We start from the raw sequence: 25960 nt of genomic DNA, 5'->3' as shown, positions 1-25960 counted from the left end.
CGCCGCCCTCGGCGCCCGCCCCCCGGGACAGGCATTGGGGGATCCCGGAAAGGCGGCCTGAGGTGGGGGGGTCTTCCCACCGGCCCGCCGGTCATGACATACCCAAGTGAGAAGGCTTTCGCACAGCTCCACCCGCTCCACCGACTCCACGTTGAACATCTTCCCCTCCTGGGGCTTGGCAGCACCTCCCCACCTAACCAGAAAGCGCTGCTGCTCGGGTCTGGGGCTCAGTCCGGAGGGTCCGAGCAGCTGACCTGGCCTCTATCCCACCTTCTCCGCGGGCCCGGGCCGCCGACTCTCGCCCCTGCGCTTGCAGTGGCTCCCGCACCGTCACCCCTGGGCCCCTCCTTCTTCTTTCAATCGGGACCGCGCGCCCGTTGCGCGCGCCCCCGGCCACGCCCGCAGTCCCGTATCCCCGCCCCCAACCTCCCACGCCCCGCCTCCCGAGAGCGGCGGCCCTAGCGAGCGCCGCGGTGGCCGACCCACTGCGCACAATCGCGCTACGACCGGCTCGCATCACCGCTGCCGCCGCCGAGCGCGTTCCCGACTCTGGCCTCGCTGCGTGTGGCGGCGTGCACGCGCTCGGCCCTGGCGGCCCCGGCGGCGGCGGCGACGGCGGCAGCGGCGGCGGTGAGGTCCTTCTTCGCCCGTCCGCTCGCGCCCTCACGGAAGCTCCGCAGTGCGCGTGCGCCGGTGCCTGCACCCTGAATTAAAAAAGACACAGCTAGTGGTTGCCCGGGAGGGGTGGTGGGGGTAGTCCCCGGAAATAATCTCTATTCTCAGGCAACGGGAATTGGCGAGGTAGTTCCTCTGCGGTGGAGAGGTACGCGCGCCCCCTCCCCCTCCCCGACCTGCGGGCCACGCCCACCCGGATTCGGGGCCCGCGAGAGTCCCCGGCTATCCTGGTTCTGGGTGCGCGCCCTTCTGCCGCGGGGTCGCTTCTGGGTCGCCGAGGCGCTTCGTGACGTGGGGAGTCTCTGCCTCGGACCCCAGGGCTCCGCCTTCCTTCAGGAAGCCCGGACAAAGCCCCACAGTCGCCGGTTTCCGTGCGGAATCGCCCGGAGACGGTGAAAGGGCCGACGTGGCGGGCGTCTCGGTGGTTCTAGGTGGGCTTGGCCGGCGGTGATCAGAGCCCGCTGTTCCTTTGGGTCGCTTGGAGCCTCGACCCCCTTAAAACTTTAAAAGTAGGGAGCGGGTGTGCGCAAGTCGCTAATCCTTAAGGGCTCCCGACAGTTCCTAGGGCCTGTTTCTCCTAGTGCCGAGTTTAGAGTTGGCGAGGTGGATCGCCCTCGAGCTCCCACCTTTTTAGAGGAGTGACTCTCTGAAGGGTTACCGATACATTTTTATGCGATGTATACAGAAAAATGCGTACAACATACATGTCTAGAGAAAAATTAATAATCACTCAGATTAAAACAAAACATTGCCGGAACTCCAGTTCCTTCACCCACTCCCCGTGTTCCTTTCTGAGCGCAGTTTCCTCCTTAGCCTGACTTTTGTGATAATCTTTTTTTCTCGCTTTTCTTTATAGCGTAGCCGCCTATGTATGCATGCCTAAACAATATAATGAACTTTTATAAATGGAATCATATTGTGTTATTTTGGGGCTTTAAGTGAATATTAAATTCGTGTGTGTGTGTACATATGTATATATGTATGTATGTAGGTAATGTTTGGAGCCCTGGTGGCGCAGTGGTTAAGAGCTCGGCTGCTAACCAAGAGGTCGGCAATTCGAATCCACCAGCAGTTACTTGGAAATCCTGTGAGGCAGTTCTACTCTGTCCTGTAGGGTCGCTATGAGTCTTAATCGACTCAGCTGGCAACGGGTTTGGGTTTTTTTTGGTTTTATACGTTATGTTTATTGCTGTCTGATATTCCGGTATGTGAATGTAACAGTGTATTCTTTCTACCGTTGATGGACATTTTGTTTACAGCTTGATGCTATTTAGAACATTCTTATATTTGGACTCTAGTGCATATTTGTAGGAGTTTCTTTAAGGTACGTTCCTTGGAGTCCTAAGTGTAAAGTTGTTGAGTCGTAGGGTATGTGTAACTTTACCAGGTAACAAACATTAACAAACTTTCACTTGGGGTGCCTCAAAGTTAACCTCCCAGGGCACATTTTTACTTTGATTTGCAGTTCCGGGAATCCGCCTTTTGGGAAGAGTAGATCTTCTCATTGAGCATCCAACGCCAAGAAAGCATTGAGTTTTTAATGATGCCCTTACAAAGTACCAGTTAACAACTCACAGGAGATGAACTTTAAAAAAAATATCTTACCTGAAGTGTTCTCAGTCGTCTTTCAAAAATACCTCCCTACAACAAGGGAGAGAACCCTTTAGAAATTACAAATACGTATCATTTGGCTTTGTTTACTCTGTTACTGCCTCTGGATCTTTGTCAAACCTGAGTTCCTACATTCCATACTAGGTTGTTTCTGCAGAATCCCTAGCACTTTAAGTGACCTGTACCCTTCATGGAAACCCTGGTGGCATAGTGCTTAGGTGCTACGGCTGCTAACCACGAGGGCGGCAGTTTGAATCCACCAGGCGCTCCTTGAAGACTCTGTTGGGCAGTTTTACTCTGTCCTGTAGGGTCACCATGAGTCACAATCGACCTGACGGCAGTGGGTTTGGTTTGGTTTTTGGATACCCTTCATAGGAGTATAAAGTCAGTAAGTACATGACTTAGGCCTGACTCAAGTGCAGCTTGTCTTCAGATTTGGAGATGAACAAATTGCTAGCCTTTGCTAGGAGGTACTGTGGTTAGTGAGCACCTTTATTTCAGCCGCTCAGGTTTTCAATAGACCTAAAACCTTGTTTTTCAAGCTTGACTGCTCAGCCACAACACATTTGTGCATTGTATTGCTGTGTTCTCAAGCTTTCATGTTGTAGATCAAACTACCCTCAATGGTGGAAATTATATTAGAAGCTTCTTGGATGTAAGTCATTGTGGAAACCATGTGGCCTTCAAGTTTCTAAATGAGCTTGGGTAAAAAGACACTGAGTTTCTTCTTTGGAAGCTCTGGAATTTCCTTTATTTTTCTGAAAGTTTTGGAAAGGACCCTGGAGAGATGAGTGGTACTTGTTTTAGCTGTGTCCCTATTCCAGTTAGAGGAGGCTAGTTCTCTACAGCTGTTTTATCAGATTCAAGTAAACATGGTAGTGTTCTACGTGGCAGTGTGCCCACGTTTACCTGTCTTCCCAGGAAACACACACAGCTTTGAAAAGAGTTTGAGATGCTATGTAGTGTAGCTATAGGAAAGGCATGGCTAAATTTTATCATGGTTCTACTGATTCCTTGACAGTGGTTAATAATAGTAGTCAAAATATTATAGCTTCCATTTACTGAGAGCTTACATGATGTACCAAGCAATATGCTAAATGCTTTACCTTCATTATATCATTATAAATTCCTTAAAGCGAGACATTTTTTACCCAAAAAAGTTGTAGTTTGATATGATTCAGCCTCATTTTCAGGATTAGGAAATATGAGGAGTTTTCCTAATATGTATGAAGAAGCTGAGTTCCAGACTTTACTTAAGTTCAGAGTTGTCTGGCTCCAAAACTTATGGTTCTTTGCTATATTAAGCTACTCCTCAATATGACTTAGCCAGCTAAGCAGTAACAAAACCAAAGCTGGAAGCCAGTTCCATTCAGGATTCTATCAGTTATACTACACAGTTTCCAAAATCTATTGTGGATTTTCTTTTTTTTCTTTTGTAAATCTTCATCAGTTTAAAACAGACAGTACTAGTAACTCTTGTTTTTTTGTATTTGACAGGATTTTATGAAATAGATTAGATACCATGTTCTGTGAATTTAACAACCTTGTTCTGAATTTTAAGTAAACATTTAGAGGTCCCTACAACATGTAAGACCCAGTCTGTTGCTCAAGGGAATAAGACATAGCTCCTGATTGAAAGGAGCTCAAGACTTATGAGGGACTTTAGCAACTGCAATTGACAAAGCCCTGCTGTAAATGGGGGTACCTCCCATTTGCCCTTCACTGAGGTCTTTGCACCATCAGGAAACTGAGTAACTAGGGGTAGTAGGTAAGAATAGGACTAGAGACAGAAATTTTAAACGTTTGAGCATTAAAACCTAATTTCCTCCAGGGAGGAAGTAACTGTTGGCTTTTATTTTTATTGTTAAAGTAAAACTTGAAAAGAATTCAGATTATAGAATTGTATTCTGGGAAAAGTAAAGGTCTGGCTCTCCCAGTCCTGCTCCCTGCCTGGAAACACTTTAACCCTTGGTATTTATCTTTCTGGACTTTTTTCTATTCTGAAAACTCTGAATCAGAGAAAGGTAGTGCTGGAAGGAACGTAAGAAATTATCAAGTTCAACTTTTACATTTTACAGAAAAGGACAAGTCCTGAGAGAGTAAGTGGGTCACAGTTGTGGTGGCAGTATTAGAAGTAGAATCTCGGGCTCTTCATACCCAAGCATCTTGGGCTGGAGTTCAGAGCCTGTGCTGTTGAAGAAAAGCAGCAGCACTGTTTTGTTCTAGACAAGTCCTGACTGGGAAAAACAAAAGTTAGAGAACTGAAGTCCAGATTGAATTTGGAGTTGATTTTCAAGATTGAGGTATTATGTCATCTCAAGTAGGAAATTTTGTTTTTGTCTGTTGTTTTGTCCCTTTTAATCCTAAATCAGGTTGGCCCCTTTCTAAATTGAGATGATATTTTTCCTTGTATTACCTCATTTTTTGAGCCACTAGCTCCTACAGTTCCTTTTTTACTCTGACTATAAGAAAAGCTACTGGCTGAAGGTGGACTGTTGAAGCCCCCAACAAGTAGGTCAGACTCCATTAGTAGATCTCCATGTGAGAGCCCTGGGTTTAGCTGGGATTTCTAGGTGACAGGAAAATGCAGCTGACCCGTCTGTTCCTCTCAGAAACTTACCAGCAGTCTTCTCTCCTCTCAGGTAGGGCAGCCAAGCACCTCCTTTGGTGATATCAAAATTTGTGGAAATAAAAAGTAACTTTATGTCAACAACATTGGGGGCTTCTGCTATAAAATGATACAAATGATGTGTAGCCATGTGGTACTTAAAGTATCTTAGATCTCCCAGCTCTTAGACGTGTGCATGAAGCAAAATCTTAACGTTTTAATTGCTTAGAAGTCATACAGATACACACACACACACACACACACACACACACACACACATCGTACAATAGAATTTAGTCACATTACCACCGATTACATCTGAAGTGCATAGAAACAAATGTAACCCATTTTTTTAAAAAATATGTAATAAACTACCTATATATGTATAGCATAGGAAAAAATGTGAGTAATTTAGTAATAATTATTATCTGTTGGTGCACTTAATTTGCAAAGCACTTTCACTCTGTTAATTTGGTTTAAATCCTCACGACTCTGTGAAGTAATTAGATTTAGTCATTAGAGGCTGAGAACTGTTGACAGAGGGGATAACACTGGTTATCATTCTCATTGCCCCTTAGAGCCTTTGACACAGCTACAGCATCTCTAAATTAAAAAGAGAAACTCTTAATAAAAATCTAAATTGACTACATATGCCACCCTGAGATGATTTGAGGCTCTTTCTTCACTTTTAGTTGGCAGTTCATTTGATTGTTCTTTTGAATGAAAATACTGAAATTAGAGCTCTTTCTCACAGTTTCCTGGTGTGCACTTTCATAACTGGCATTTGAAACCTGGCATTAGAAAGTGCCTAGTATATCAAGCTATTAATATGTATAAAGCTGATAAAAGCTGCCTTTGATCTGTTTGTTTAGATTTCTTCCATGAGAATAATTTTCTTACTAGCCATCAGTTCAGATTCATTTTAAAGGTGTTAGACTTCCATACTCAAACTTTCCTTTTAACAGAGAGACTCACCTGATTAATAATAATATTGTATGAAATTCTTTTCTGTGCAGTAAGTTACATAAATGTAGAACTTTAATTATTAATAGTCATAGTGTATATTTAATTGAACATTTATTTCCTTTATTTCCCTTTAGGTATCTTATAAGACTTTGAACTTTACTGTTCTGTCATCTGAAAAAAATATGAATTACCTGTGATATTTGGACTTCGATGTGGTTGGGCTATCTCCCCTCATACCTGTAGAACTGGGTATTATCCATTTTTTTCTAGTTTAGAGTATGGGAAGGACAGTTTCACATCCTCCCTTTTCTCTTCATAAGGAAATGCAGCCTCAGAGTGATTCCATATTCCAGACAGTTCAAAGAATTCTGAACCATAAGCTGAGCTTAGTTTCAGGTGAGGCTAATGGTTTTTCAAGCACCAGAATTTTCTTTAATTCATGTAGTCTTAGTATAGATATAAATGTCCTGTAGCCTAAATGTCTTTTACTTGTCAAATTACTAACATTATAAGTAAGGTAAGTCACTCTTTGACTTTAATCAAGTGTTTATTAGGTCCTACTGTGTACAGTGGAGCCAATAAAATGAAATCCTTGACAACCTTCATTTCTCCATTTATCATGATGTTGCTTATTGGTCCAGTTGTGAGGATTTTTGTTTTATTTATGTTGAGGTGTAATCCATACTGAAGTCTGTAGTCTTTGATCTTCATCAGTAAGTGCTTCAAGTCCTCTTCACAATCAATGCCTATGGTAGCAGCAGTCAAGAAATCAAACATGTATTGCATTGGGCACATCTGCTGCAAAAGGTCTCTTTAAAGTGTTGAAAAGCAAAAATGTCAGTTTTAGGACGAAGGTACACCTGACCCAAGCCATGATATTTTCAGTTGCCTCATATGCATGCAAAAGCTGGGCAATGAATAAGAAAGACTGAAGAAGAATTGATGTATTTGAATTATGGTATTGGCGAAGAGTATTGAATATACCTGGATTGCCAGAAGAACGAACAAATCTGCCCTGGAAGAAGTACAGCCAGAATGCTCCTAAGAAGCAAGGATGGCGAGACTTCATCTCATGTACTTTGGACATGTTATCGGGAGGGACCAGTCCCTGGACAAGGACATCATGCTTGGTAAAGTAGATGGTCAGTGAAAGAGAGGAAGACCCTCAACAAAATGGATTGACACGAGTGGCTGCAACAACGGGCTCAAACATAACAACGATTGTAAGGATGGCTCAGGACCAGGCAGTGTTCCATTCCGTTTTGTTATGCATAGGCTGGCTAGGAGTCGGAACCGACTTGACAACACCTAACAACAACTCTGTACAGGGCACAGGATAATATAGAACTATTTACAGAAGAAGGCAATAGATTTCCTTCCCTCAAAGAGCTTTAATCTAGTAGGGAAGCTATGACAGATGTATAAATAACATCCCCACATGGTAATACAAATTCATTGCTCGGAGGGAGATGTGATCTCGTTGGAAAATTTATTTGGTATTCAGGAGTAAGAAAAGAGCGCTTGGGCAAGAGGAGTGTCTTATTTCTTAAAATTTGTTTACAAAATCCTAAATGGGGGATAAATTACAGTGATTGTTTTCCTTGAAGGAAATAGAATTCTGTACTCCCTAAAATAATGTCTGGCAAATTTTGAAGAATTCATTAATGGGTGGAATACCCTCTAGAGTTGATACAACCTACCTTACGTGAATGCTACAAAAACTTATATTAGAAATCTGTTACATTTATATTGCTTTCATTAGTGTTTTTCATTTTCACTGTGTCATTTATAACTTTAATCTTGTTTCTTCATCTTTTAGACCTGGAATGGCCAAATATCAAGGTGAAGTTCAGAGTTTGAAACTGGATGATGATTCAGTTATAGAAGGAGTAAGTGACCAGGTACTTGTGGCAGTTGTGGTCGGTTTCGCTTTGATTGCTACCCTGGTATATGCACTTTTCAGGTGAGACTAAAGGATAGAAGAATTGAAATAATATGTATTCTTGAGGGCCACTGACTTTTTTACTGCTTCTTGTAATGTTTAATATTTAATATGAGAAGCAAGTAATAAATCACCCATATTATGAATAAGATGTTCATATTTTCAATGGAAGTACTGCAGTTTTAAAAAAATGTAATTCTTATCACTGAACTTGTCAGCTTGTAGGTGATATATATAATAAGTGCAAATTATTTTCATTTTGTAAATGTGAAAACTGAGGCAAAAAAAAAGATTTGGACGGTATAGCAGGAATTAAGATTAGAATTAAAATTATTGTCATAGAATCAGGAATAATATTTAAAGGCCTCAAATGTCTATATACCAGTGCACAGAGAAAGAAATTTAGTTGTTAAATAAATATGATAAAATGATGAATTTGTAAAAAATAATAAAATTTTATATACATCTTTGAAAACAGAAACAGACAGAATTATAAAATAGAAAAAAAGGTTAATTCCGGAAGTAACAAATCAGTGAGTTTCCTGTAAAAATTACAGAAAAGATTATTAAACAAAATGTTGTAAGCACTTAGAAAATAAAATGGTGATTAATCTACTCTTTTACTGCTATATTATTAGTCTCTTAGACTAGGGTACTATTCCCTTGATTTTATGGAATATCTGGTAACACCCTTGTGGATGTCATGGGGACTTGAGGATGAGATGATAGCACAGTAAGGTGAATTCATAACTTATTGACAGGAGGTTCCTAAGGAATACTGACTGATTGTAAACGAAAAAGGAGGACACTCTTTGTTGTTGAAAGACTGTCTTTGGGCCTACTCTTTTCATTTTTATTAGCAACTTAGACAAGAAGACACAGAGGCATGTTTATTAAAGTGTCAGTTGGGAGGGATAGCTAATGTTTGATACAAGTGAACCGAGATTCAAAAAAGAGTCAGACTAGGCAAGTACAAATAAAGTGTCTGCTCTTTGCCTCTTACGAATGGGATGCAGATATGAATTTATTGTCATGTAAAAGTATTCAAGATAAATTGTTGAGTGAGAATTGTCAAATGAAAGATCACGAAACAGTAAGGTAGCTCAATTTGTTAAAAAATATTTTTATAAGATTAATTTTATTTTAAAATATTTTTTGTCCCTTGTTTTCTAGTTTTTCCACTATGAATATGTATAACTTGTATTTAAAAAAAAAAGTTTTTTTCCCCACAGATCAGAATGATGTGCTAGGCCCAAACTAACAGTTTTCCTTTAATATGGCAGTTGTATATCCACTGCTGTTGAGTTGATTCCGACTCATAGCTACCCTATAGGACAGAATAAAACTACCCCATTGGGTAGTAATCTTTATGGAAGCCATCTGCCACATCTTTCTCCCGTGGAGCAGCTGGTAGGTTCAAACTGCCCGCCTTTCGGTTAGCAGCCAAGCGCTTAAACACTGCACCACCAGGCACCTTTAAGGCAATTGCATACTGTATTGTAAATACTAAAAATTTAATAGTGTTAGACTTCATTAATCAGAGTAACCAGATAAAGATCACATCTGAATTATATGGTGTATTCAGTTCAGGGCAAATATTTTAAACTGGAAAACATTCGTGTAAGGTTATCAGAATGGAGAAAGATATGGAAACGAATCATGTAAAAATGGCTGAAGGAACTGGAGATATTTAGCTTAGGGAAAGGAACTGTTGGACATAAAAGCTATCTTTTAAGTGTGATGAGAGCTTGTTTTATGGAAGAGGAATTAGATTTATTCTGTGTATTTTCATGGACAGAACTAGGGCCAATAGATGGATGTCAATGATGACGTTTTGCCCCGATACTAGAAGTAACTTTTCAAAATAGATAAGGGGCTCCCCATTACTTGGACAGTGTCTTGAATCTGTCATGTGATTGGGTAGGAGGTTTGCCAGCTTTTCAAATTCAAGTTCAATTAGCAGTCGTAATCAATTAGTGATGGGTTGTGGGGAGGATATGAGTAATTTAAAATTCAAACAAAGCAACCTTTTATCGCTTTTCTGTACTTCTTTGATGTTTTTAGTCATCATAATTAATTCATTTTCAATCTTTTAAAATTTGTTTTTCCTTTTTTTTAAGCTGTTAATACTAGCTGCCGTTAATTGGTATAACAGAAGCTAGTCAAAAGTCTCTGGTATAGGTATAACCCACAAACCACACACTTCTGCGCACTTGTAAACTTGGATTCAAACTTTCTTTCCATGTCTCGGGGTTTGGGTATCATTTCTTTCCTCATATCAGAGGTTTCTGGCTCCTTTCCAGGACCACATACAACTCGACTGGTTTGGTGGTTTTGGATTCCCTTTTCAAAGTACAAAGAAGGACCATAAATGCAGTAACAACAACAAATGCACTTTGTGTATTAGAACTGCAGTCTTTGCTGGCATCTGACTTTGGACCTACTTAGTGTCAAATGTCCTGTCATTTTCTCATGGCTAAGGTGACATATGTCCCAGATTTTCTAGTCTAGCTTTCATTCTGTTTTAATTATCCCATTGTTTTCTAGATTTTTTGGTTCTGTGCTCATAGCTGCCAATCACATTTAATTACCTGTGCTATAGGCAATGTTCAGAAGCTTGGGCTGTTTGTTCTTACTAAAGGGATGGCTACACATTGGCTTTTCTAATATTCTACTAAGAATTCCTATATCTTCTTGTTTATGGGAAAAAGCTAAAAGGAAGACCTCCCATGATTCATGCCTATATTCTGTAAAGTCATGACTATCTTTCTCCAATGAAAAGGGAATGGTTTTTCAGGCTCAAAGAGTAGAGAAATGCTAGGAGCCCTGGTGGTGCGGTGGTTAAGAGCTTGGCTGCTAACCGAAAGGTCAGCAGTTCGAATTCATCAGCCACTCCTTAGAAACCCTGTGGGGCAGTTCTGTTGTCGTATTGGGTCAGTATGAGTCGGAACTGACTCGTTGGTACATAACAACATTTGGCTAGGTCTTTACTAGTATTTAAATGAGATGGTTCCTTGGGTTGTTTCTTGATAGATTTTCATGTACACAGCCGTCTTTCATGGATCATTTATTTAGTCATAAGAATGTAACTTATTTAAAAATAAATAAATAAAACTTAAGGGGTTTAAACAGAGTTCAGGTAGTTTCATTACATTTATGGTGCCCTTCTGGTTAGATATTTGACTTTAAATTGTTTTTCTGTCCTCTCTGAACTAATGGTTATATTTTGTCAGTTTTCTTTTCTAAAATTTGAATTTTTTTTTCTGAAAGTTAAGTAATTATAGGATGGATTTCTTTAATTTTTCTTCTCCCGTTAAGATATTTGATTTAGAGTTGTTATCTTTGTTGGATGTTGGCTAACCCAGAAAGAAAAGGCTCTTCTATAGAGAAAGGCTGGGATTGTGTGGACTGCTGATTTTCCACTCTAATTTTCAACACTCACATGTCTTATCTCATCCACTTATGCCAGCCACTCACTTCTTGCCTTGGATTCTCCATTTAAATTGTTAATGTTAAGGTACTAGTAGTATGTTTTGGTTTTTCTATATGACATCATTTGAGTTTCTGCTTTTCTTTGACCCTCTCCCCTCACAGTTGGCATCACTAAGGGTGTGGGGGGTGCAGACTACACCAAGCTACACTGTCAGAGAGGGTGTCATCAAAATGACTGTAAAATTGTTGTTCAGTGTTTCAGCAGAAATTTATTATTTTTTATAAAAATATCCCTGTAGTTATAACAATAAATTTTTTTTTTATAAGCCCAGCTTACATGTATCAGTATACCTACAAGACTAAACCTGTGCTAATTTACTTTTTGCACCTTCTAATGTACTCCGGTCAGAGCAGTCATCATTACCCAATTATAGTGACACTTCGAATCCCATGGTTTCATCTGCACGTGCTACAAGTACGCACCGTTGTTTTCATTGCTGCTGGTGTTTTTATAGTTGCTGATTTTTACAAAGTTTCTGGTGTTTTAGCTACAATATTGTGGTAATTAGCATGAGGGGGTGACACCATGATTTGCCTCACTGTGTGACATCAACCTTAGTGACATCACTGTCCCCTCATAAGTGAAAAGTTGGGAGAAAGACCAAATTTGATGTGGAATACTGGTCAGATACATAATATGTAGAATTATATAGCTGATTACTTTGAAGACCTTTCACAAATGTGGAATAGCCTGGAATGTTCAGTCCTGGAATTGGAGTGCAGTCATATGCCATCATTTATATTTATTAAGTTACCAGTAATTCTCAGTTGAAAGTTAGACCTGTACAGAAAATTGACAATATCTTATATTCAAGGTTTATTATATTTTATTCAACAGAAATGCACATCAAAACATTCACCCAGAAAACCAAGAGCTGGTAAGGGAGCTTCGGGAACAACTTCAAACAGAACAGGTACTGTTGTTATGGAAATATATGCTTTTATGTGGGGAGTAGGTGTTATAACTTCCCCCGCATATGAAATCATGATGAAACATTAAGAAATTGTTTCTGAAACCAGGGCTTCTTTCCTGGTTTAAATTACCTTACGTTATCCTGTAAATTTCAGGTGAGGCAAATGCCAAGTCTTAATCTGTTCAGATAGTTTCATGTTTGTTTTTTAACATGCTTTAAAAGACAGCAGTTTTTCTGTTGTTTATTTTAGTGTGAGGAAATAATCACTGTCTAATTGGCCTTAATGAAATATAGTGGAAAACTATTCTTTCTCGTATATACTCCCAGAGACCTGCAAAAAAATTTCAAGAAGGGATGGCTGTGTGTTTTGTTTTCTTTTCTTCAATGGTCAGAGCTAACAAAACTAGTTAGGCAAAGAGGAGAACTTTTCTCCCCTGCCTCTTCTTTGCTTCTTACCAGATGGAATCTCTTAAGAACCAGAATGTAATATACGTTATGAAGGCTGGAAGAAGTTGGATATGGTGCACCTTCATGCTGAGATAGCTGACATGAAAAAAGTCAAAATAAAAAACTTGATTTCCTACCCACCAAGCAAACTTCAGTTCCAATGAGTTTTATAATTTATTCATTCACCAAGTATTTATTGAGCACCTGCCATGTGCCAGACACTGTCCTAGGCATTGAGAATTCCACTGTGAATTAATCAGATAAAAATTCCTACCCTTGTAGAACTTAAATTCATTGATGCACGAATAGTTTAAGCATTAGGAAAAGTACTCTGTTCCAAAACTATTGTTATCAACAGTTCATGCTAGTATAGTGCTTTACAGCTTACAAAGTGATTTCACAGACAGTTATTTAATCTTCAATACACTTGAAAAGTAAGGTAGCTATTATTATCCCCATTTAACATGTTAAGTTACTAAGACTTGCTCATATTCATACGTGAATAAACCCAGTTATGAAAGTGTCCCAGATTGAGGTGGCTCTTGCAGATTTCTTTGCCACTGTCCCATTCATCTACCTCAGACCTTCTTAGGCATGGCATATATAACTCTTGGAGTTAGAATAAAGCTAGTGACTTCATCTCATTTTGTGCTGTTCAATAAAATACTCACTAGCCAGCCACATGTGGCTATTTAAATTAATTAAAATTAAATAAAAAGAAAAATTCAGTTTTATAGCCACATTTAAGTAGCCCTGGTGGCACAGTGGTTAAGCACTCGGGCTGCTAACCAAAGGGTCTGCGGTTTGAGCCCACCAACCGCTCCACAGGAGAAAGATGTGGCAGTCTGCTTCCGTAGAGATTTACAGCCTTGGAAACCCTATGGGGCAGTTCCACTCTGTCCTATACGGTTGCCATGAGTCAGAGTCAACTCGACGGCAGTGGGTTTGGTTGGTTGGTTTAGCCACATTTCAAGTACTCAACAGCCACATGTAGCTAGTGGCTACCACATTGGACAGTGTAGGTAAAGATTTCCACTATGGCAGAAAGTTCTGTTGGACAGCGCTGATTATTTTATTTTTATCAGTTAATTTCTAAAGAAGAAGAATGACGGAAAAGGTGGAGAGAGAGGCATTAAGAGCTGTACATTTTCTTTTTTACACCATTAAAATGGCTATAAAAGACCATAACATCAATGTGTGACCTTGGCTTAGAGAATATTTCAGTTATGGCTTATTAATATTAGGTGATAAAGTCTTTGGTTCAATTTATAGTTAAGAATATTTCATATTTAGTGAATTCATTCATTCCTTTTTTAATAATTTGGTGTTTTTAATACTACTGCTTTGTTTATAAGCTGTGTGCTGGGTGCTATAAAAACAGCTTTTGACTGATACATTTTTTAACAAATAATGTATACATTAAGTACTAGCACTAGGTCATTTTCTAGGTGCTTAGGTACTACAGTGAATTCTACAGATAAAAGTCCCTGCCCTCATGACAGTTATATTCTGGTCGGTTCTCTGATACCCGGATTGGTCTTATACTCATGATTCTAGTCAGCATTCCTGTTACAATCACAAGAGTGATGTAACTGAGAAACATGTTGAAATTTATTAATCTAACTATGTGAACAACCAGAATGCTCCTTAGAAGCAAGGATGGCGAGACTACGTCTCACATACTTTGGACATGTTATCAGGAGGGATCAATCCCTGGAGAAGGACATCATGCTTGGTAAAGTAGAGAGTCAGCAAAAAAGAGGAAAATCCTCAACCAGATGGATTGGCACAGTGGCTGAAACAGAGGGCTTAAGCATAACAAGGATTGTGAGGATGGCACAGGACTGGGCAGGGTTTCGTTCTCTACGTAGGGTCGCTATGAGTTAGAATCGACTCAGTGGTACCTACCAACAGCAATTATGCGAAAGGATTAAGTTCAAGTCGTGGGTAGTCTTAAATTTTTCTGCTTTCAAAATGACCGAATATTCTTCTCTGGAAGCTTATCTCTGGTCTGTTTTGCAACATTTGTCAGGAAGAAATGTGAAAAGTCAAAAAGAGCTAATACTTAGAAAATAGTTTCACACTTCTTATTCTTCACCTTATCCATTAGCTCAGCCTTGTAGATAACCTGTCACTCAGAATAATTGACTCATTCCCATAGAGTAAAAGAGAAATTCCTGAGTTAATCTAGGTTTTTACTTTAAGCTGACCTTGGGAAGGAAGGTAGAGACCAGCTGAAGTAAAATAATATAGCCTCATGACTTTCAAATCTATGAGACCTTAAACTATTGCACATCTATGTGTGATTTCTAAAATTTGGTGAGGATTATGCACTGTTGGATATATACTTAAGTATCATTTGACATAAAGATAGACTTGAAAGCCCTATGTGTGTCATGTGTAAATATGTATATGTATTTTCTCATCAGGATGCAACAGCTGCTGCTCGACAGCAGTTCTACACTGACATGTACTGTCCAATCTGTTTACATCAGGCCTCCTTCCCTGTGGAAACCAACTGTGGACATCTTTTTTGTGGTAAGCAAACAACGCTACACTTCGTAAAAATGGCTATTTATATCAAGTCCCATACATGTACAAAGGCTGGATTCCTAATTTTCTCTTTTTCTCATTTTGTATCTCCTGAGTCTCAGTTCACCGAATCCCTCATTACTCATCACTTTTTGGTACTGTGGTTTTTATTTATGATTCATCCTTCCCAGGGCAGGAAGGTTCTTTTCTCAAGAACCCTGCCCAAGACTATCCCATAGCTCTACTACTTCTTCTTACTGTGAGTTAGTACAAAAGTATTAACCTCTCTCTTTGTGACCTCAAGGGAGTTGATGAGAGAGAATGAGGAACCTAGAGCATACAGCAGGACAAGAAGGAAATATTGATTTCACATTTACTTAGTATCATTAAAGGTTGCTTTCTACACCTCTCCCTCCATGGTTTTTCCTAACCCTTCAGAAGGATTTCATAGAGAATAATGAGTTCTTACACAAGCATTGTTTGCTATGGTCATATGAGATTTGGGGGGCATGGTAGTCAGTTAATTAAATGCCTAGTATGTGCTGAATACTTCATCTTATCTAACCACATAGATGAGGAAACTGAGGCTCAGATATTACGAACCTTTACAAAGTATAGCTCAGCTGTTAGGTAACAGAGCTAGGTTTTAAACCTAGGTCTGTCTTTAAGCCCCCTGTTCAGTTCTGCTGTATGATTGGTGGCTTATACAATAGTGAACACTCTAAGAACTGCTTTCTACTTAAATGTGTCACTAGACCTCTTTTTTATTGGTAGTATTTCTTTCTTTTGAACAGCTGTATTCAAGACAGGGTCCTAGTTGTTTCTTTGTGTGGAAACATAAAGACCAATTTTAAATGTAGTATACAATGATCTTATAGAGCCCTGGTGGCACAGTGGTTAAAGTGCTCTGCTGCTAATCAAAAGGTCATCAGTTCAAAAGCTTCAGCCGCTCTACGGGAAAAAAATGTGGCAATCTCCTCCAGTAAAGATTACAGCCTTGGAAACCATATGGGGCAGTTCTACCCTGTCCTATAGGATCACTGTGAGTCGGAATCGACTCAGTGACAACAGGTTTGGTTTTTTGGTTTATACAATGATCTTATAAATTGTTTCCTCACCTTTGTATGTTTTATCTAACTGGCTTTATCACGTAGAATTCTTAGGGACAGTGTCATTGTTTATGCTGTCAGGGATGACGTGAATATTTGAAATCCATGCCATGCAATGCACGGTTTTCTATATGTTGTGCTCATTTATTGCCTTGTCCATTAATTTCAACCTCTTCCCTAAGGTTTTTGCCTAAGTAGCCAACAAGTTATAAATACTATTTCAGTTTCTATCTTCAGTTGTGTGTTGGAAATACTAATGAGAAGCAAAATAATGAAAGGTCAGATGGCGGAATCAAAAGGCCATTAGAGAAGGCAGATCCCTGGCCCAGATGTCCCTACTTTTCCCTCCCAAACTTCAGGTAGATGTTCTGAATCAATCTGGCACTCTTTCCTTCTGCGTCAGGGTATGGTCTCAATTATCCTCCCAGCACAGTACTCCAGGCAAGTGTTAGTAATTAGTGAGGTTTGGCAGGCAAGATGAACTCTGTTTGCCAATTGAGGCTTAGGTAATTTACTAACTGGGTAACCCAGTCAATTGAAAGATGGCCGTACTGTGTTCTTGGTTTTACCTCTGGGTCTGAGGTAATAGGGTAGATTGTTTCTGATACCCTGTTCTACTTGTTGGCCACTTCTATTTAATGTTTGTGGGTTCAGAGGTTAAAAAAAACTAGTTATTCAACTTCCCAATAAACAGAAATGTGTTTCTTTGAATACTAGTTCACGTATATGAATACCATGTATATCAAGAGCACTGTAGCTTAGTTCCCATGTATGGAACTGCAGTTCTATTCCATTACAGTGAGTTAAGAATAACAGTAGCAACAGACATCAATCTCAATTTCATTTCTAACACATTATTTTATTACCAACAGTCTTGTGAGAACTATGTTGTTATTCCTGTTTTATAGATAATAAACAGATTTAGAGATTGTGACCCAGATTAAAGTAATCCAGTCATCTCTCATTCAACCACCCTATTTAGGTGGATATCTCTTTTTGTAGAGTAGGAAAGCTAAGGAAGAAGAAAACATAAAGCACCTCGTAGCAACATGTATGAACTGAAGTGTTTGATATGATGGATCACAGTTTTTCAGTACAATCAAGTAGCCGTTAATAATCTGCAGAACAAGGGCACCTGTACCCCAACTTGTGGAATAGAGAAATGTGAGGTTAAATGAGTTAATATATTTCAAAACATACTGAGTTCTTGGGTGGAAAGGTAGTAGATAAATCATTACAGATGATAATAACAGATTAATAGTGAGGTTTACGTTTCATATAGTTCCTTTTGAAATTAGATTGTTCAAAGTACTTAATTAGTAAATATTATCTAATTAACACAGCACTCTGTCAGAGTAGGTAAAAATACCAGATAAAGATAATTGAGACAGCTTTTGCCTAACCCATCTGTTTGCTCACCAGTTTCTTCTGACTCCATTTATTTCTGCTTCTGGTGTTTGCTCTTGCTGTTCCTATAATCTGGAGCATCCTTCCTCCTGTGTTTTGACGACCCAAATCTTACTCATCCTACAAAGTTCAGTTCAAATCCTCTCTGCTCTCAAGTTACACTCTTTCAATGCATTCCAGAGAGTTTTCCCTTTCTGTACTCCTTTTGTACTCGAAGTTAATATTACACAGTTCAAGATTTAACTACCCCCTAATTGATTTAAGTATGCCACCTTGGTCTCTCAATTTGATGGTCATTGCTTACTCTGAATTCTGGATACAGTTCAGTCTGGTGGAATGTACATTAAGTGACACAGGAGGACTAAGCTAGGTTGCCAAGGCAAGAGTAGGAGTATAGAGAAGATCCCTGGAGTAAGAGGGAGATCAGAAGCACTATAGTTCAGATTCACAGTTGGGCCTGGGTGGTCGGAGAAGCAGGGTCCTCCAAAGAAGAAAGTGAATTAGCTCCTTAAATATCAGACAGTATTTAAAAACATGCCTTTTTCATCTTTTACTGGCCTGAAGTTTAGTGTTTATACACTTAGCTCACATACCACTTTTTGAGGTCACATAAACTCTTCTTTTAGGCTGTGTTGCCTACCTTCAGCTTTTTGCTACTTATGAGTACCTTCAAGGAAAAAAAAAAAAAAACCCATCCAGTACAAGAGTTGGTTTAGTTAGTGAACTGGATTATAAACTTTTTTAGGGCAGAGAGCAAGTAATCATTGTATCCTTTGGTTCTTTGCTCATACTACTCAATTATTATTAGTTGATACTTCAATAATTTTTTTTAAACTCTTAAAGATATTTTTAAAAATGCATTTTGTAGCATATATTTTAAATTTGGAGCAGAAATTTTATACTGAGATTTGTTGGTTATCATATTTACGATAATGTTTAATTATTTCATTTATTTTACATAGGAATGTAGTATTTTCTGTTTGGCCTCACAGCATCCAGACAGTTAATGCATGCTTTTTTTTTTCATTGTGGTAAAATATATATTACAAAAAATGTGCCATTTCAACCGCTCTTAATTGTATAATTCAGTGATATTAAGCACAGTCACCATGCTGTGAAACCATAACCACTATCCATTCCCAAAGATTTTCATTATACCAAACAGAAACTCAGTACCCTTTAAGCAGTAACTCCCCATTCCTCCTCCTCATCAGCCCCTGGTAATCACTAATAAACTTGTCTGTTTGCATTTGCCTATTCTAGATGTTTCATGTAAGTGGGACTATACAGTGTTTATCCTTTTGAGTCTAACTTATTTCACTTAGCATAATATTTTCAATGTTCATCCATATCGTAACCTATATCAGAATTCCATTTCTCTTTATGGCTGAATAGTATTCCATTGTATGTGTGTACCACATTTTGGTTATCCATTCATCTGTTGATGGACATTTGCTTTGTTTCCACCTTTTGGCTATTGTGAATAATGCTGCAGTGATATTGGTGTACAAGTATCTCCTTGAGCCCCTGCTTTCAATTCTTTTGAGTATATATTTAGGAATGGAATTGCTGGGTGATATCGTAATTCTATGTTTAATTATTTGCGGAACCGCCAAACTGCTTTCCGTAGCAACTGCACCATTTTACATTTCCACCAGCAGTGGATGAGGGTTCCAATTTCTCAACATCCTCTCCAACACTTGTTATTTTCCATCTTTCTGATAATAGCCATTCTAGTTGGAGTGACATGGTATCTCACTGTGGTTTTGATTTGCATTTCCCTAATGACATCAAGGAGCCCTGGTGGCACAGTGGTTAAGAGCTCGGCTGCCAACCAAAGGGTCAGCAGTTGAATCTACCAGCCACTCCTTGGAAACCCTATGGGGCAATTCTACTCTGTCCTATAGGGTCGCTGTGAGTTGGAATCGACTTGATAGCAATGGGTTAGGGTTTATTTTTTTTTGGTTTAAGTATTATAAACATTTGAAGTGTACTCAGGATATATGGACTTTCAAACACCAGTCTTGTTTTTTCCCACTAGGTACCTGCATTATTGCATACTGGCGATATGGTTCATGGCTTGGGGCCATCAGTTGTCCAATCTGCAGACAAACGGTAATGTTTTGTATCCAGAAAGCATCATTTATGCTGGTTAACTTTATAAATTCTTATAGTTTATCTAAATTTTGAATTATTTTGATACTTTTAACAGAACTTTACTTATCCAAAGCTTCTATGATAATTGCTCCATTATTTTTTTTAAAAACTACTTTTAAGACATAAACTTAAAAAAATTAGGAATTCCGTTTGAGATCCTTGTTTTAGTGAAAAACAACTGATAATGAATCCCCCCAACATTCTAACAAGTCTTTGTTGCAATACCAGCAGAAAAATTAATCAGTCATGAAAATATTACCTACATGTACTACTTTTGAAAAAAAATTACTTTCCTTTATTTCTTTTAAAGCTGCCTTTTTTTCAGCAAAGTTCCAAATGATGAAAAATAATTTTTTATAATGTTCCAGTTCTGTTGGAGACATATTCACATTGCATTGTCCAAAACAGATTGGAACATTACAGTTAATGTACAGAGAAGCTACCTCAGAAGGGAGGCAGTAAGTTTTTTAACCCTACATTTGAAGAGTAAAGGTCAGCACAGTGAGAAAACTGTAATGTATCATATGGAAAAACAAAATATTAATCTGAGAAACCCAAGTTCTTAGTTTTTTAATTAGTAAATATATCAAAACAGGACATTCTATCAGCTTTACACAGTTTTTCAAAACTTCCTATTATACTTATTTTGATTTTTAATTTAAAATAAAATATATACATTTCATATACATAACAAGTTATGAACGTGTAAAAAGATAGCATTTCCTTAGGAAGTCTTCCAGTATGCAAAACTAAGTCCTAAAAAGGATAGAGGGTTTCTAAGTAAAGATGTCAGATTGAATGCATATATTTACTTTTGCTTACTCTTGAAACCTCACCAAAACAACAGTAAAGGGAATTTTATAAAGATACAAACCTTCAGAAATCAAAACTTTTTAAAAATGACAGAAACAATTTTTCAAAAAATTTTCATGAAATATATACAGAAAAGCACACAAAACAAGAGTGCAGCTTAATGAATTATCCAGTAACCACCACCCAGGTGAAGAAATACAAAATTGCCATCATCCCTAGAAGCCCCAGCTGAGGGTCCCTTCCAAATCTGAACCCCCTTCCTCCTCACCTGTGTAACCACTATACCGACTTTTATGTTAAGCATTTCTTTGATGTTCTTTATCATTTTATTACCTCAGCATGCATCTCTAAATATTATTGTTTAGTTTTGCATGATATTTGGACTTTATACAATTAAAACCACATAGTTTATATTGTCAAATACATACACATACGCATATACCTTTCTTTCAGCTTTATTCTGGCTGTCCACTTCCCTCATCTGCCTGCTTTCTTTGGTGCAGAGAGTGAGGCCTAGATCTTTCTCTTCTTGCTTCTACATTCCCAAATTCTGTCCCCTTTACACTGGACTTTTTATCACACATTTAGGAGGAACGTTGATTTTTGTGTGTGTGTGCTGCCTCTCTGGCTGATTGGATAAGGGACCCCTGGCAGTCAACAGTGACACTTATTTGCCAATTCCACCTCTCATCATCTTTTGCCATCTACCAGTGCATTGAGACCAGGCAGTAGGTCTTGCGTTAAAGACTTAGTCCTGCCACCTGCCCCCTCTTCTTGGCTCTACACGTGGCTTTTCATAGGGCATATGTATATTAGCAGGTGGTATCCTTTCTGCTATCCATAATTGAGACTAGAGGCTAGTAAGGTGGAGATAAACTTGTTTTAATAGAATAGCAGTTGGTTCCCTACCTCTAGGGCAATTCATCCTGGAGGCAAGGCAGATGGCAGGTACCTGCTCCACCTCCTGTTTCATTGGGTTGCGTTAGCCAATGGTCATGGAAATAAAAACGCACAGGCTGCTGCCTCTGGCTGGAACAGGCTCACTACTTTTCTCCCCAAACACGTACACTAACATACAACAGTCCTACCCACATTTCAAGCCCTAGCCTAAGTTTCAAGCTTTCTGAGAAGAGGTACTTACTCGCATACCATCATAATAACACCTACCACGGTGTCTTGTAACAGGCTGCTTAACAGGTCTGCCTCCACCTCTCTCTTGGGTATTGTGGTCACCAAGGGGGCAGGTCCATGTCTTTGTTTTTTGTATACCTAGCACTTAGCATGGTGCCTGACCCATAGTAACTGATCAATTAATGTTTATTGAACAAATGTTATTTTTATTACAGATTTGTGAAGGAAGAGATGTTTGTACCTGCTGTTCCCACCACCTACTGCTCTTAGTTACTTCTTTGTTTAGCTTTTTGGAAAGCATCTGAGCAGTGGAATGCACTGTGTTTTATAGATGAACTGAGGAAGGATGAACAATAGCTGAATGATTTAAAACTAAACCTGTCACTCCTCCTTCCCAACTTCATCTCATTGTACAGCTCATCACTGATCTTTTTTTTTTTTTTAAACAGAGGTTGTTACATTTTGAACTTTATTTTCTTTACGAGGTACTGTCGCCTTCAGATTATCCCAGTGAGGGCCTAGGGTGTCTGTGTATCTTCCCTACCACTACTATGGAGGCAGCAGGGTGAAAAGTATTACATAATATACAATAGTATCAAGGGTTATACTTCTTAATTCTAGTAGGGATTGGCATTTGAGAGCTCATCCCTGCAATAACTTAATCTTTGTATTATGGTTGATAGCATTCAGAGATGTTTCAAATATTGGTGAAAATAAGGAATCATCATTTTAATACCCTCCCAAAAAAAATCTAGATTTTTCTGTCTCAATGGGATGGCAATATATTTTTATCTCATGTTGCTCCTGAATATTTTCTCATCATTCTTATATCTTCAAATATCTAATCTACTGAATTTATCTGTGGTGTGGACAGGAAAATATTAGGACCAGTGCTTAGATATAGTGTCCATTTTATTTTATAGATGTTCAAATTACATTTTGCAATGTATTTTATTGTAAGGCAATAATATTATAACTTACATTTTTCCCTGTGCTGCCTTTATTAAGGAAATGAGTAAAATATAAATTTAGACATTTTTCTCATTGTATTGAGTAATAACACAAAATGGAAAAAACTAATGATGCAGAAAGAAAATTTAACAATTTTTTTCTCAAATATACAGGTAACTTTACTCCTAACAGTATTTGGTGATGATGATCAGTCTCAGGATGTTGTGCGATTGCTTCAAGATATTAATGATTATAACCGAAGATTCTCAGGGCAGCCTAGATCCGTAAGTAATATAACAGCAGGTGTAAAAAAGTTAGAGGGAGCCATTCTACTTCTTTTTTGTGAAGTGAAATTTACCAATACGTGTTCTTTGGCTATGAAAAATCCCATTGCTTATGTGTGTTGGGTAAAGTTTTTAGATTTTTTTCCCTTCATTTTTGTTAATCACTGAGTTATAGCTTTCCAAGGATGACAGTTTTCTTTCTTAAAGCAAAACAAAACGCTATAAAAGTCTCTTTATGCAAGAGAAACCAGCAAAAAAGCAATGGGAAAATTGGAGGGAAGTCGAAACTTACTGGCTCCTGTGTGATTCTGAAGCATGGTTTGTCTATGAGAAAAACTTAAAATTGAGAATTCACGAAGGAGTTTTACAGTTGCATTTTACTCCATTTTCTTTCCTCTCCTCCCCAGTCTGAAATCTTCCTTTTTAAGTACTCTAGGTTAAAAAAGCCTTTTTCCTTGTCTTTTTTTTTTTTTTTTTTTTTGCACGGCATCTTAGTTATTCAATATCACTCTATTTTTAAAGAACACAAAATGCTACAATTGATCTCCCTGCCAAAGAAAGCATTGGTAAATTAAACCTTGCCACATTTTGCAGACTTATTCCAGTTTTCTCAAAAATCTAACCAGTGATTCTAGAAGTGTGTGTATGACTGCATATGTACTTCCAAAACCAGAATGATTAAGTACAAATGTATATGGAAAGCCCAGACCTCTCCTCTGAGCTTCAGACTTTGTAGATCCAGCTGCTTAATTTACATCTCCACTCGGATGTTCTGTAGGCATCTCAAACTTCACATGCATAATATGAATTCCAGATGCCTTCCCTGCCTCAGTGTATTCTTTTCTTAGCTTAAAAAAACAAAACCCGTTGCCGTTGAGTCGAATCTGACTCATAGCGACCCTAAAGGACAGAGTAGAACTGCCCTATAGGGTTTCCAAGGAGTGGCTGGTGGATTTGAACGGCCAACCTTTTGGTTAGCAGCCATAGCTCTTAACCACTGTGCCACCAGGGTTTCCATTTCTCAGCTTAGTAAATGGCAAACTCTCCCCCACCACATTTATTCAAGCCAAAACTCTGGATGCCATCTTTGATTTCCTCCTCTCCCTCTTCCCCTCATCTGATCTGTAAATAAGTCTTATCACTCCATTTCTTGCTCTTTTTTGGGAGTACTGTCATTTTTAACCTCATAAAAATATCCTGAATGGTCTACCCTTCTCTCTCACTGTAGCCATCATACTAGTCCAGGCTGTGAAAATTTATGTTCATTTATGTACAAACCTAGTGATTCATGTGTGTTTCTGTACATATTCAGGAACCTAATCACTTTTACAAAGGGGGAGGGCTCTGGTATTCAGAAGATCATTGTGACAATTAATAATTTGCTTAAATTCAAGCTAAGAAGAGTAAATGTTTTATCTAAGAAGGAATCTGTTTCACTGCTACACTACTGTTAGACAGTCAAAGCCATAAAGGTGATAAAGTTTAGATATATCTTTAGTATATAATATTTGTATATTGTCTGACAATTTATAAAGGTCTTTCTGATACAATATCTTCTTTGTTCTCAGTAGTCCTTGTGGCACATAAATAATTAAGTTGTTGAATTATCTCTAGTAGGTTAAACTACTTTACCCAAGGATATAATAACTTATTAACTTTGAATTCAAATTCATGTCTGTCTGATTTTAAAGCTGAGACTCCAGCTCAAGCCTCAGGCTCTAATCCCAAACACTAAGTTCTTGATTTAGTTTACTTGATTAAGTCAAATTAGAGATGACTTGAGTTTTGTATTACTATATCCCGTATTTTAAGCTTGCTGACACTTTAGTTGCCATTGATTTATCAGCAATAGGACCTATTTATAGGAACCTAGTAGTCAAAGAACTATTTTTAAATAATATGCATTAGAAAATATTGTTTAATCAACTACAGACAACTGAGTTTTTCTGTACATTTTTAAAAAATTACATAGATGTTTATCAGCATCCTGGGCCTTTACCCACTAGATGCCAATAGCACCCCCATCCCAGTTGTGACAACTGAAATTGCCCCCAGTAGAGAGCCACTGTGCTACGTAAAAGGCAGACACTGAAGTGAATCCACTGCTCCCAAGGATCTTCAGATTGACTTACAGCTGGAGCAGACTGTTCACCCACGAGGGGATTTGTCAGAAGATATAAGGTGTCAGGTAAAAACAAGTTTGAGACATTTAAAGGTCAGGCTGAGTACATGGGAACTTTAGAAGCTGTCCTTCCAGGGTTTGAGACAGTAAAGGAACAAAAATCAGAAAAACTGAAGACTAGGATGAACAGGTCTTTAGGAAAGATCTTAGCGCTGTAATGGCCTGTTTACTGGAATAATTAAAACACACCAGAAAAGAGGGATAAAACATCCAGAAAGAGGGGGTGAAGGTCAGAAAAAATCAGAGCCAAACTCAAAAAATTAGGAAGTCTACAAAAATTTAGTACAGTTTTTCTCTATTCCTTCTCAATTCCACATGAAGTTAAAAGGTAAAACAAACAAATGGAAAGCAATAGCAACAGCTCACCCATCTTTGAAACAACTAGAAAGAATCATGAAATCAGCATGGCAGGTTTATTTAGGACTTTGCGCTAACAATGGATTGGGGAAGGAATACACAGTATTTTAAACATACAGCCATACGAAATGCACACAATTCACACCAAAATCAAGTCAAGGGTTATTTGATCAACTATTAAGTTAGAGAAATCAGCAAACTTAGAGAGTAACAAGTGGGTACAATGAGTTCAAGGAAACAGACAGATATTCATTTCAGATAATAAGAAATAGTAATTTAAGGTATAAAACAGAGGCATAATTGTCCAAGAACTCCTGCTTGGAGTAAATAATACTTTCTTATATTATTTACTCTAAATAATACCGTAAAGTATTATTGTATT

The 25960-nt window shown here is 38.4% G+C and overlaps 2 protein-coding genes across 12 annotated transcripts in view; one reads left to right on the top strand and one right to left on the bottom strand.

Annotated features, from left to right (window-relative positions):
- The window catches only part of HOOK3 (hook microtubule tethering protein 3), a 126266-nt gene extending 125856 nt beyond the window's left edge, over positions 1 to 410 (bottom strand). The window contains exon 1 of one of the 4 annotated variants that reach the window (XM_004382093.3): positions 103 to 410. In XM_004382093.3, the coding sequence (XP_004382150.1) occupies positions 103 to 159 (57 nt within the window). In that variant the 5' untranslated portion in view covers positions 160 to 410. The remainder of the gene's footprint in view (positions 1 to 102) is intronic. The other 3 variants (XM_023736661.1, XM_023736659.1, XM_023736660.1) reach the window with 3 other exon arrangements.
- Positions 411 to 602: 192 nt separating this feature from the next.
- The window catches only part of RNF170 (ring finger protein 170), a 30023-nt gene continuing 4665 nt past the window's right edge, over positions 603 to 25960 (top strand). Inside the window, exons 1-7 of one of the 8 annotated variants that reach the window (XM_023736653.1) lie at positions 604 to 823; positions 6181 to 6256; positions 7680 to 7823; positions 12133 to 12208; positions 15085 to 15193; positions 19745 to 19818; positions 22929 to 23039. In XM_023736653.1, the coding sequence (XP_023592421.1) occupies positions 7687 to 7823; positions 12133 to 12208; positions 15085 to 15193; positions 19745 to 19818; positions 22929 to 23039 (507 nt within the window). In that variant the 5' untranslated portion in view covers positions 604 to 823; positions 6181 to 6256; positions 7680 to 7686. Of the gene's footprint in view, positions 824 to 892; positions 1107 to 1732; positions 6257 to 7679; positions 7824 to 12132; positions 12209 to 15084; positions 15194 to 19744; positions 19819 to 22928; positions 23040 to 25960 lie in introns of those variants that run through there. The other 7 variants (XM_023736654.1, XM_023736658.1, XM_023736656.1 and 4 more) reach the window with 7 other exon arrangements.

Source organism: Trichechus manatus, unplaced genomic scaffold, assembly GCF_000243295.1.
Source record: "Trichechus manatus latirostris isolate Lorelei unplaced genomic scaffold, TriManLat1.0 scaffold00090, whole genome shotgun sequence".
Taxonomy (NCBI): Eukaryota; Metazoa; Chordata; class Mammalia; order Sirenia; family Trichechidae; genus Trichechus; species Trichechus manatus.
The sequence above is the reverse complement of the archived record's forward strand: the minus strand, read 5'-3'. Positions and strand labels throughout refer to the sequence as shown.